This window comes from Arachis ipaensis, chromosome B01, assembly GCF_000816755.2.
Source record: "Arachis ipaensis cultivar K30076 chromosome B01, Araip1.1, whole genome shotgun sequence".
NCBI lineage: Eukaryota > Viridiplantae > Streptophyta > Magnoliopsida > Fabales > Fabaceae > Arachis > Arachis ipaensis.
This window is the reverse complement of record NC_029785.2, coordinates 135,723,516-135,735,224: the sequence shown is the minus strand read 5'-3', so window position 1 is coordinate 135,735,224 and position 11,709 is coordinate 135,723,516. Positions and strand designations below refer to the sequence as shown.

Below are 11,709 nucleotides of genomic sequence, written 5' to 3'. Positions count from 1 at the left end.
TTGGAGATGCGAAACCTAAACCAACCCGTGAACCCATATATATATATATATATATGACTATGACTTTTAGTAAGTTTTCTATTGCACTTTTGTATTTTCATTAGACAAAGATTATTCACTATTAATATGTTTGAATTTTAATGAGTTTAGTTTTTAATGTATTTGGTGTTTAATATGTTTGGATTATTTATATTGATGTTAAATGTTTATTGTATTTGTTGAATTTTTAAGATAAAAAATTTGATTTTTTTTATGAATTTTAAAGTCATCGGGTACCCTATTACCCAAACCGAACCAATCCGTTCTTAATCGGTTTGGTTTGATTCAGGTACATGCACAAAAAAACACAAATTCAAACCAAACCAAACCAATTATATTTTGATCGATTCGGTTCTAATTTCACCTTGAATCCGAACCAAACCGACTGTACTCACTCCTACACAAATGCACTTTACAATATCATGTAATGAGAATATGAAGTAAAAAAATTGAGTCAAAATTTTCACTTTTATAACTAAAATAAAAACATTACCTCAAAATAAAACCAGTCTCTAAGCTTTCACTTCCCTCTTAATGGAACTTTCTATGTAAAAAAAAAAAAAACAACTCATGAGAAGCTAAAATTAAAATTAATGAAGGTTTACAACAGAATTCACTGCAGCTTGTCTTTCCAAGTCAAGTAATTGCAAGAGTTAGAGATTTTGTCCAAGAAAGATGATGGTGACACCTTTTCCACATTCACCTTACCATGGTGATCAATTCTATAAGAGACATCAAGTCCCTCCAAAATTAGGTGATATATTATGTCCTTAGAATCTACAGAATTCTGGTCCTTTTCATGTAAAAAAGCTCTGTCATCTTGGTGTTCATCTACATCAGAAGTATTAACCAACATTTCATCATTGTTATCACTTTTTGAGAGAGCATCATGAGGCCTGTTTCTTTGGCTCAATGACCGAATATCCCATGAAAGAACTTGCTTGATCAAGCGTTGGAACTCGCTTGGTGATGCATAAAGCGACTTCTTTTCCTGAAGTAGCAACCAAGAAGCACAACATTATCAGTATAGGAGGATGAAACCAAGATATAGAAAAACCTCACCATCAAGTAGTAGCATACTTGGAATTTGTAACAAAAATGTTGCAAAAATTCTTGTACCAGAAAGCATAATAGATTGCCTCCAATATTTGTTAAGTTACTTAAGGAGTTAACACAAAAATTTTGAATACAATACACCACCAAATGAAATATAAACTATTAAAACCAGCATTAAATTATTAAGGCTAAGGTGAACATGATGCAGGTGCTTGATATTTCAAGTAAATTAATTAACAACTCACTGCCATTGTCCAGCAATTTTCGAGTGCTGAAGCGAAGTCCTCTGCAAAGCTTACAGAAGATACTGAGAGTAAGCTATCCTCCTAAAAAAATTCAGAAACACAATGTTCTTTACTTAGAATGAAATAATCAAGTAGCATGCAGCCATGACAAAATGTGAAGGAAAATAAAATACTACTAAAATATCTTCATTGTTGATTATAATGTGGAGTGTGGACCTTAAATTTAAAGCTTCAAGAGAATAAGAATACAAGAATAAAAAACTAATAGAGTTCAGTGACTAGTAAATAGCCATCATGAGTATTTGTATCTCAATATTCCCACATGGAGCAAAATATATCCAGAAAACAATCACTTGGATAAGCTTCTGAACAAAAGCAATTCTCCATTTGTTTCTCCAAAAATGTGCAGGAGCTTTTTATGTTTTTGTTTCAACAGTTTTAAGAAACTCATCCAAACATGAAGATTAGAAATACTTTTTCCTTTTTCTTAATCACAGATAAACTTTTGTGTAGAAAACAAAAATGGACCCGAAACTTGTTTAGAGACTCAAAAATAAACCTCAAAATACAACACGAAATATATAGCTAAAGAATACTGAAGATTACCATCAACCAATTTGGCACTACAGCTTTTTGGACGCTGTCACAATATGGCAGGTAAGGCTTGATATCAAGTACTGGCTGTCAATGAGATACAAAAAAACAGACTTAATTCATCATTAAAGCATCAATTATTGGCCAAAAAAGTTACCAAGCTCTTTGTTAAATTGGATTAAACACAATCTAAGTGGCATGTAATTGTAGTAAAGTAGCATGTGAAAGGAAACATATATTAACAATGGAGACTTACAGTTCCATCAACCAGATCGACACCAGAAAGCAAAATCATATTTTCCTGTACAGCCTCTACCTGTGGTACAAGTTAAATAGAATGAAAATTTACGAAACTAGTTCATAATTTGATTTTGTTTGTTTGAAATTTGAATATCAAAATATTGACATTTTGGGGACTGGGCGGAAGTTAAATTGTGATGCAAGATGCTGATCTATGTATGCAACGACATTGACTGGGAAGCATACATATGCCCCTTACTTGGGTGCACAAGAAGTTTCTGGATATGTATCCAAGTTTCACAAAATTACCCAATAATATGGGAGAAAGTCAGTTTCTTAGCTGTGGTTTGATCTTTCATAAGACATCCAATCTTTCAAACCAACTGCCCAAGATCCTAAATCTCCTTTAAATATGAAATTAATTGTTCCTAGGCTTGCAACAATCCAGCAACGCTAACAGAAAATACATAGAATCTATGAAGAACAAAGGAGATAGGATACTTTGTGCACCATTAAGACCTCCGTGGTTTGATGGTCTCCAATTTTTTTTAAAAAATATGCATGAGGAGCAAGTGATATCAATCAATAATTCAATAGAAGAGTACATAATATTGTGATTGGTGAAAGCATGTCAGAAAAATCCACTAGCATCTAAATGTGTTCTTACCTTTGCAACTGTAAGTCCAATGGGGCATGGACGATGTGGGGATCGCGTGGCGAACACTCCCATTCTTCCTCCTTTAAGTCTCGGAACTCTCACCTATCCATCCACTGATCCATATGAAAAATATCTCTAGGGGATAAAATGAGGCAAGAAGATGCTACATAGATAAGACATTAATACTAGAGCTACAAACCTTTGCCTTAAACCCTGATTGAGATGGATGTTTCCATAGTTTCTCAAGATCTGTATTTAAATGAAATACATATAAAACCCAGCAGTGAGAATATTCAGCTAGACCCTCAAGAGATGCTGGCGGAACACGAGTGGCATTAAAAACCAAACAGGCTCTAGCAAGTGGTACAAGTAACGGTTGCCTCGGTGTCCCATTCCTACACTAGTATGAAGCAATATTTCATTAATCATGAATGTGGCATTGAATAAGGAATTTATCAATGTGCAGGTTACCTACTGAATAAGCATAGGAAAAAATCAATATTAATGATGCACCTAACTACCTAAGGACCTTAATGATCAAATTTTGAAATTAAGAACTATTGAATAAACATTATTCATTACCTAGTAGAGAAGCATGAGCGGATGGTACCAATGGGTGCCATAGGGTAATATGTCAGCTTCAGATTTTCAGATTTAGGTTGTGATAGTTCTTTTCTCAAGGTCTGCAAATACTTGAGCAAATGAATCAGCAAAAGAACTAAGGGGGGCAAAATAAAAAAGGGGTAAAAAACTAAACTTTATGCAGTGGCGAGATTGAGACATGATTGAAGAGCAAGTAACCAACCAAGTTAAGATTAAAGTTAATGGAAATGAATGAAGAATAGGAGTGTTGAAAGAAGGGTAACCTGTTGAGCCCTAATTCTCCCTTGCCTTTCAGAGGCACATTTATCTAAGGAAGACTTGAGAGAAGCCTCCAGCTCAAGAATCTTGGACTTCAAACCCTTACATTTTCTACTCAAGACATATGCTAACAGAACATGGGCAGGTACAAAGCTTCAAACTTTTAGTAAATACTCATAAAAAATAAATAAATAAACAATCAAAGAGAACATGGGGGAAGTAGTTCTGTGTTTAACATACCAGAGATTGCAGTAGAGAAGGAAATAGCAGCGAATGTTATTGTTAAGGTTATGCTTAATCTCTTTCCAACCATTTTTAGCTTCTGAAATGGTACCTCCCCCCAAGTCCCAATCCTGTTATGCAGTTACAATCATCAGTTTCAGTTCTCAGCGAAGCTTGGTTTGGTTTGGTTGCTTCATCAAATTTGCTATTTGGGTCGGACTCGGTTCATCTAATCCAGTGACCCGTTTGTTTCATGGATCCTTCATATTTGCTTCAAAAAAATATAAATGAAAAATTATCAATAAACAAATAGAGAGAGAGAGAGAGAGAGAGAGAGAGAGAGAAACTGGTGTACTTGAGTTTACTGTGATTAGAATCTGGATGAGAAAGGAGAGCTTCAAAGTGCAATGGTATCTGAACTCTGAAGTCGATGCATTCTGTTTTGCGACACTGTAACACGTTATACCTCAATATCTTAGTTTCTGCCAATGAAACTTGTTTCACAGATCTTATATAAGATCTGTCTGTTATGTTCTCCACCTGAAAACGAAGACAGAGCAGCTACCTCACAAGTTGAGGGGTCAAGCATGGCCCACATCAATGGTCCAGTGGTGGAACAGTTCACTTTTGAAGAAAGGTCAGCTCCCTTCAAGAGCTGCCATGCCTCTACCATTGTTGAGGTTGATAAGGATCACTTTTTGGTTGCATATTTTGGGGGCACTTCAGAAGGTGCACCTGATGTCAAAATCTGGTTGCAAACTTACAAGGTTTCTTTTTTTTTTTTTTATTCTAATCACTCATTAAACTATCTTGTCTTTGACTTTGCAATCTACAATTTTGAATGCATCGTTGACTGCAATTTTTGGTGGACAGAATGGCATGTGGGAATCACCTGTAGTTGCTGATGAGCAACCTAATGTTCCTATGTGGAATCCTGTGTTGTTCAAGCTTCCATCAGATGAGATACTTCTGTTCTACAAAATAGGCCAAGAAGTTCAGAAGTAAAGCTTCTATATTCATGCCTTTCTTGTATCTATTTTTTATCTTCTGCAAACCATCCTCATATATATTGAAAGTTGAAACAGTTGATTTGACCTATCCTCTTTAGAATACAATTCCTTTTTCCTTCCCCTTTCATGCCAATTCATGCTTTAATAGTATTGATTGGCTTTAATTTCAGTAAAATTCAGTTAACCACACATAAAGTTTCAGCACAAAAGTTTGCATTTACAGATGAAATAATTCCAAACTGGTAAGGAGAAAATGTTAGAACTTAATAGGGAAATGATTTCACTACAGATAGTGTATTGAAAAAATAATGCATTTACTCAGCTAGTCATTCATTGTAAATAGACCCTCTAAAGAGTTGCAGGAGCTGCCACTAAATTCAATTAGTTTTAATTTACTTCTAACTTTACAATTTGTTATCCTTATGAGATAATAAGAATGCTTTTGTTTAATTTCAGATGGAGTGGTTTCATGAAGCGCTCATATGATAAAGGCATTACTTGGACAGAAAGAGAACAACTTCCTCCTGGAATACTAGGACCTATAAAGAATAAGGTACAAAAGCAGTTATTTCACAGTATCTATCTATTGCAAGAGGTTTTGAATTTTTATAACTATACAGATTTTCTTTTTTTCTGGTTCTAAATCTGATTACTATTTCTCAGCCTATTTTGCTAGAAAACAATCGTCTGCTATGCGGATCATCTGTTGAGAGCTGGAACTCCTGGGGTGCCTGGGTTGAGGTCTTAACTGAACTAGTGGTTGTTTAACTGATTATTTGAAATGTCAACTGGTTATAATTCACTGCTTCTTGTGTATGCAACAGTTCACAACAGATTTTGGCAGGACATGGAGCAAGCATGGCCCAATTTACCTTGAAAATCAACCTCTTAGTGTGATTCAACCAGTGCCTTATCAGACAGCAGATGGGAGATTACGCATTCTACTACGATCTTTTGATGGCATCGGTAGAATATGCATGTCAGAATCGTCTGATGGCGGCAAGACTTGGGGATTTGCGACAGCTACCAAGCTCCCCAACCCAAATGCAGGTCAATTTCATAACCTTTGTTGCTTGCAACTTTGCTGCATACTTGGTGACAATATATTTCATCATGTATTAAGATTGTAACTTTTTAATCTGGTTTACTAGGCATTGATGGGGTTAAGCTTAAGGATGGCCGTTTAGTGCTTGCATATAATACGGTGTCAAGGGGTGTGCTTAAAGTCGCAGTCTCCGAGGATGATGGCGATTCTTGGGAAGAGGCTCTCACATTGGAAGACACAGTGGGGATGGAATTCTCATATCCTGCTGTTATTCAGGCTAGTGATGGCCTAATACACGTCACTTATACATATGACAGAACACAAATTAAGGTAAGTATCATAACTTTTTATATAGTGTTGCCTTTAAATTGTTCAGAATTTCCAACTGCTTTCGATTCTTGTTTGAGAATAATATGTTTTTCTATTCTTGATTTCATCTGCTTTCCCTGACAGTGCTCTTTCATTTGTTATTTTGGCAGCATGTTGTTCTTCCGCCATAGTGATTTGGTGTAAATTGTTCCAAATAAACTTGAAAAAGAACCATGTGTTCTTTTCTATCATCCGAAGGACTGAGTACATGGGCAAAGACTGACGCATGGATTGTCTATCCTTACTTCTAATTGTCAAATAATATGCTTCAGACATTGTTTTGTTAATTTTTTTTTTTCAGTGTTGATGATATTTGAAATGAAAGAAGAGGGAAAAAAGATGCACTAAACAAACAAAAGAACGGTTTCCAGAGATAGATTGCAAGTGTAAAGTCAGGAGTTTAAGCCATTCTAACTTAATAAGAAGATCAATAAACATAAATGCGAGGATTTCTTAAACTATTTATGTTAAGTCATTATCGCGTGTCAATTAGAATTTAATGAAACTTGTTGCTGGCCTCTAAACTTTTCCTCAACGAAAATATGAGTTGGGTGATGTATAGAAAGAAAACCAGAAACTAGTACAAAATAGGGTGGAAAAATATGCAGTATTATATGTGCCACCAACCCTCATCCAGTATTAAATGTTATTCACATTCCAATTTCCCGTGGATTATATTTTATTATTTGATTAATTTATATTGTTCACTTGATCACTTCATTTCACAGATCACAGAATAGTTTATAAAACTTAGCTGGCCTTGCTCATGTAGTTTGTGACTTTTGGCACATTATTAAAAGTTAAAACTTAACTAAAATGGTCATTATCAACCAGCTCAATAAGGCATTCTCTTCCAACACGTTATCAATAAACAAGAGAAAATGTCATTACTTGACTCAAATCAACTAAGTGAGAGAGTATTGTATTGACTTCAAATAATACTATTGTGTATTGACAGCATCTTGCAATAGAAACACTAGAAACTACTGCAGCCATTAGATTAAAATGAACGGTAGATGATGAAATTTGTACATTTGAGGGCTGATATTTAGTCAAGTCAAAAAAACAAAATGAATTACTTATTTTACTTCTTTCCTACACAGTTTGCTTTGCTTTGCAGGCTGCATAATTCATTGCAGATATTAGAGGGTGAAACCATGTCATTGTTTTCTTCTTCCTTTGTCTATTCTGTGCTCCTGCTCTCTATTATCATTCATAGCCATGGAGTTCACTCATTTTCTAGGTACCGACATGCCTTACCAGTTACTACTTTCACATTCCCATTCCTATATTGTTATCTTCTTTGGAATGGTTCAGTATATGATTACATTTCTTTTATATTATTGATGTTTTGTCCTTGTGTCTATAGAAACATGAGTTCTTGACACTGCAAGTGACAACTCACAAGCAATGAACTAAAAGCAAGTAGCAAAGTTTTGCAGGGGAAACTCCACAATTTCCGGAGCAGATGGTTTAGGCAACAGCTACATAAAAGGGCCTCTTTTGGAGGAGTTCACTTTTCCTGAAAAATCAGCTCCCTTCAACAGCTGCCATGCTTCCACCATTGTTGAGGTACAAAATTACATCACTTTTTCTTTTTTTTTTTTCTTCCAAAAAAGTTGAAGTTTTTGTCATGATGAGAAGCATATTACATTGATGTCTATTTTGAATTCCACCAGGTTGGGAAGGGTCATTTTTTGGTTGCATATTATGGGGGAACATCTGAGGGGGCGCCTGATGTCAAAATATGGCTGCAAACTTACAAGGTAATGATGTAAATAGTTAAAACTTAAAGGTTGCATAAATTGCTACTCTGACACCTAGCTTTTCAATTCATAAGAGACTGGGCATTCTAATGCAGTCATAGTAACTTTGAATTTGAAACTTTGGTGAGAGATGTTACTTTCCTCTAAACTTTTGGCTGCTTATTTGACTTGGTTTGGCAGAATGGCAAATGGAAATCACCTGTAATTGCTGATGAAGAATCAAATGTTCCTATGTGGAACCCTGTGCTGTTCAAAACTCCTTCAAATGTGTTACTGCTGTTTTATAGAATAGGCCTTGATGTTCAAAAGTAATGTTTCTAACTCTCACAATCTCCTTATGAAGCTATGCATCTTTTTAGCAAGCTGCTCTAGTTATCATTGTGACTAATAGCTTTATACACCACAAAACTTGATTCTAATCCAACCAGCCTACTCTAGTTGGCATAGAATATCTGTATCACCCATGATTAACTGAGTCAAATTTTGGGTACTCAATGTTTATGATAAAGTTCTTTTCAGTTTAAACATGGCACAAATTTTATATAGTAGGACTCTAATGAATCCCAAATGTGTTTCCTTTTTAGTCCAATCTGCTGAGGTGAATTAGCTTATTTAATTTCAGATGGAGTGGATTCATGAAACGCTCATATGATAAGGGACTAACATGGACAGAAAGGGAACAACTTCCTCCTGGTATATTAGGACCTATAAAGAATAAGGTGAAACAAAAAACAGAAAACCACTTAAAGTAGTCATGGTCAAGATAAATGTATCTTCTTAGAATCAAATGCCATTAATGTTTTTTCAGCCACTCTTGCTGGACAATGGTGCCTTACTGTGTGGATCCTCTGTTGAAAGCTGGAACTCTTGGGGGTCGTGGTCTGAGGTTTCTAACAGAACTGACCTTAATGAACTGATTTCTAAATGTTTTTGTTGACTTATATAGATTGTTGCATGGTAACAGGTTACAACAGATTTTGGAAGGACATGGAGAAAGTATGGTCTAATTTACATTGAAGATAAACCTCTTGGGGTGATTCAACCAGTGCCATACAGGACTAGTAAGGGAACGCTGCGTGTCTTGCTTCGCTCGTTTACAGGCCTTGGCAGAGTCTACATTTCAGAATCCTTTGATGGTGGCAAAACATGGGGCTATGCAAAGCCTACACCACTTCCCAATCCAAATGCAGGTTTATCTTGCATACTAGTTGAAAGTAGTAAGCATTGGCAATGTGATTTGCTTACATTTGAAGTTGGTGATAGGTATTGATGGAGTTAAGCTGAGAGATGGGATTCTGGTGCTTGCTTATAATACAGTATCAAGGGGTGTGCTTAAAGTTGCAATATCTGAGGATGATGGTGATTCATGGCATGAAGTTGTTACATTGGAGGATACTTTGGGAATGGAATTCTCATATCCTGCAGTTATTCAAGCTAGTGATGGGAGAGTACATGTCACCTATACATATAATAGGACACAAATTAAGGTACATCCTTCAAAATTCAAATTGCATTGCACTTTGCTTCTTTCTATGGCATTAATGCATAACTATTAGGAAAGTTTTCAAATGTACCGTCGTATCGGTATTACAGTGATTTTTAACCGTTGATCTTAATTATATATATTATATATATATTTTATAATTAAGATCAACGGTTAAAAATTAGTGAAACACCGGTATGACAGTACACTTGAAAATTTTCCTAACTATTATGCCATGTCCTTGTGTGTAACTTTCCTTGTTTTTCTATTTGGACAGCATGTTGTTTTTAATCCAAGGTGATGCAGATTAATTTCAAATTGGATTATTGGAAACAAGTGCAAACAATGTATCTTTGAATGGGCTCAATTTGATTTGGAAGTGTTTTTGGGTTTTGATCTGAGTATTTTTGGAGGTTTGTGTTAAAGCCTTACATTGGACAAAATCTGTTAAAAGATGGTTTTTGGACATACTGAAATGTAATGGGCCTACACCGACCAACCCCGTAGCCCAACACTGAAAGGCCCAAAACTAGAAGGAAAGTGATTAAGTGAATCCCACAAAAATGAAAGAACTGGAAGTTTTCCAACTATATATAGGCTAATTTGAAATTTATTGTCATGAAAAGATGATTAATTAACTCATCGCAGGTGTGGTTAAGATTTTAAACTAGAAAGAAGTTCTCCTATGATCATTACAAAGCATTTGCACACATTTTATTGTTGTTATTATTTTGCTAAATTTTAAAAACCCATTGAAATGTGAGTACATAATAAGAGAAAATTCATGAACATCGACATACTCATGAAAAAAGTACGCAATGTTAACGTCAATTGAGCATGCAAGTAAGATTCAGCAATCGGCAGCTCCCAACACTTGCTTCATTGTGTCGGTGCCCATTTCTCTCCTCTCTCTATATAACCTTCCTATTAAACTACTCTTCCACTTTAACCTATGACAATAATAAAAAAGTCTCGTGACCCACAAATTCAACCTAATAGAATACATAAATTCAGTTACAATTTTACTCTTTATTATTTTATCTTATCTTATCTTTAATTGTTCTTATCTTATCTTTATTTACTTTTATCTTTCTTAAACCAATGCTTTGTATATATTTAGTTTTACCTTCATAATACAATTCAATTCAATCAATCAACAATCAATAAAAGTTTCTTCATCTTTTCTATTCTTTTTCTATTTGGTATTTTCGGTGAAAAATCACTCTACTTCTTTTTCAATCTCCTCCCACAATAAATAAAGACTAAAATTATAACTGAATTTATGTATTCTGTTGAGCTGAATTTGTGAGTCACGAGACTTCTTTATTATTGTCCTGAACTAAGATGGAAGAGTAGTTTAATACTTCCATTTTCCCTTTTTTATTCCTTCACATTCACACCAACCCACTTTATACTCTGCATTAACTATCAACCACTTTTTGTGTTCCTTTCCTTTCCTCCTAATTTGTGGTATGCCAGTTAAATTTTCAGTACTTAGGGCCTGTTTGGGAACTCTAGAAGTAGTTTTTTTTTAACTTTTGACTTATGAAAAGTAGTAGTATTAATGTCGGGTGCAATTTTCAAAACCAAATTGCAACTTTCTAAGAAGCTATTTTGGAGCTTATAAAGAAGTTAAAAAAAATGACTTCTCTCATAATACTTCTACTTTTCATTATATTTCTTTAAAATAAACACTTTTAGAGTTAAAAATCCAAACACAAAATAACTTATTTATAAGTTACTTTTAACAGAGTCATTTATTGTTTAAGTTATTTTATCAAAAGGAGCTTAATTAAGTTAGTTACCCAAATGGGCCTTAATTCTCTGTATAAAATAAATCTAAGTTTATTCATGGTTTTCGATTGGTGTTACCACAATTTAAAATAAATAATTGTGTTACAGTTTAAGAAAAGTGAAAACAAAAATGATGGGTTAGTAGTTGGTACTTAGTAGTAGTATAGAAGTAGTAAAAGAGAAGAAAAAGTGAAGGGCACAACATGATGAGTAGATTTTAGTATAGTAAAAAGAATAAATGCATTAGGCCAATTATTCGACTAAGACAATAATTAAAGAGTTATGATGGTTTTAGAAAGAAAAAGCAGCTTACAAATTACAATGTAG

The 11,709-nt window shown here is 34.5% G+C and overlaps 3 protein-coding genes across 5 annotated transcripts; 2 read left to right on the top strand and 1 right to left on the bottom strand.

Moving 5' to 3' along the window:
• LOC107641862 (tRNA (adenine(37)-N6)-methyltransferase) lies at positions 489 to 4,413 on the bottom strand. Its single transcript, XM_016345283.2, has 10 exons — positions 4,271 to 4,413; positions 3,934 to 4,186; positions 3,699 to 3,820; positions 3,415 to 3,515; positions 3,032 to 3,227; positions 2,842 to 2,934; positions 2,191 to 2,250; positions 1,947 to 2,021; positions 1,341 to 1,421; positions 489 to 1,030 (listed from the first exon to the last, which is right to left on the bottom strand). The coding sequence occupies exons 2-10, from the start codon at positions 4,004 to 4,006 to the stop codon at positions 653 to 655; spliced, it is 1,179 nt and encodes a 392-aa protein (XP_016200769.1). The 5' UTR covers positions 4,007 to 4,186; positions 4,271 to 4,413; the 3' UTR covers positions 489 to 652.
• Positions 4,212 to 6,780, top strand: LOC107641888. 2 transcript variants are annotated; one of them, XM_016345298.2, is made up of 7 exons: positions 4,212 to 4,682; positions 4,789 to 4,916; positions 5,382 to 5,478; positions 5,589 to 5,660; positions 5,750 to 5,975; positions 6,077 to 6,300; positions 6,450 to 6,780. In XM_016345298.2, exons 1-7 carry the CDS (start codon positions 4,404 to 4,406, stop codon positions 6,468 to 6,470), a joined length of 1,047 nt encoding a protein of 348 aa, XP_016200784.1. In that variant the 5' UTR covers positions 4,212 to 4,403; the 3' UTR covers positions 6,471 to 6,780. The 2 variants fall into 2 exon arrangements, with proteins under 2 accessions (XP_016200784.1, XP_016200781.1); XM_016345295.2 differs by having other exon boundaries at positions 4,214 to 4,682; positions 5,589 to 5,666.
• Positions 6,939 to 10,255, top strand: LOC107641875. Of its 2 annotated transcripts, none has more exons than XM_016345290.2 (9): positions 6,939 to 7,582; positions 7,782 to 7,911; positions 8,019 to 8,105; positions 8,286 to 8,413; positions 8,728 to 8,824; positions 8,914 to 8,991; positions 9,070 to 9,295; positions 9,369 to 9,592; positions 9,866 to 10,230. In XM_016345290.2, the coding sequence occupies exons 1-9, from the start codon at positions 7,410 to 7,412 to the stop codon at positions 9,887 to 9,889; spliced, it is 1,167 nt and encodes a 388-aa protein (XP_016200776.1). In that variant the 5' UTR covers positions 6,939 to 7,409; the 3' UTR covers positions 9,890 to 10,230. The 2 variants fall into 2 exon arrangements, with proteins under 2 accessions (XP_016200776.1, XP_020962302.1); XM_021106643.1 differs by having other exon boundaries at positions 7,430 to 7,582; positions 7,769 to 7,911; positions 9,866 to 10,255.

What these genes read in the sequence shown, in the direction of transcription:
- LOC107641862 (XM_016345283.2), bottom strand. Translation starts at nt 4,006, where the DNA reads ATGGTTGGAAAGAGATTAAGCATAACCTTAACAATAACATTCGCTGCT. An exon ending in GGAGAATTAGGGCTCAACAG is followed by an intron (nt 3,516 to 3,698) that starts GTTACCCTTCTT and finishes AAGTATTTGCAG; the next exon opens with ACCTTGAGAAAAGAACTATC. An exon ending in TTGGACTTACAGTTGCAAAG is followed by an intron (nt 2,251 to 2,841) that starts GTAAGAACACAT and finishes CTTGTACCACAG; the next exon opens with GTAGAGGCTGTACAGGAAAA.
- LOC107641888 (XM_016345295.2), top strand. Translation starts at nt 4,404, where the DNA reads ATGAAACTTGTTTCACAGATCTTATATAAGATCTGTCTGTTATGTTCT. An exon ending in CCTGGGGTGCCTGGGTTGAG is followed by an intron (nt 5,667 to 5,749) that starts GTCTTAACTGAA and finishes TGTATGCAACAG; the next exon opens with TTCACAACAGATTTTGGCAG. An exon ending in ATGACAGAACACAAATTAAG is followed by an intron (nt 6,301 to 6,449) that starts GTAAGTATCATA and finishes TTATTTTGGCAG; the next exon opens with CATGTTGTTCTTCCGCCATA.
- LOC107641875 (XM_016345290.2), top strand. Translation starts at nt 7,410, where the DNA reads ATGAATTACTTATTTTACTTCTTTCCTACACAGTTTGCTTTGCTTTGC. An exon ending in ATGCTTCCACCATTGTTGAG is followed by an intron (nt 7,912 to 8,018) that starts GTACAAAATTAC and finishes GAATTCCACCAG; the next exon opens with GTTGGGAAGGGTCATTTTTT. An exon ending in ATAATAGGACACAAATTAAG is followed by an intron (nt 9,593 to 9,865) that starts GTACATCCTTCA and finishes CTATTTGGACAG; the next exon opens with CATGTTGTTTTTAATCCAAG.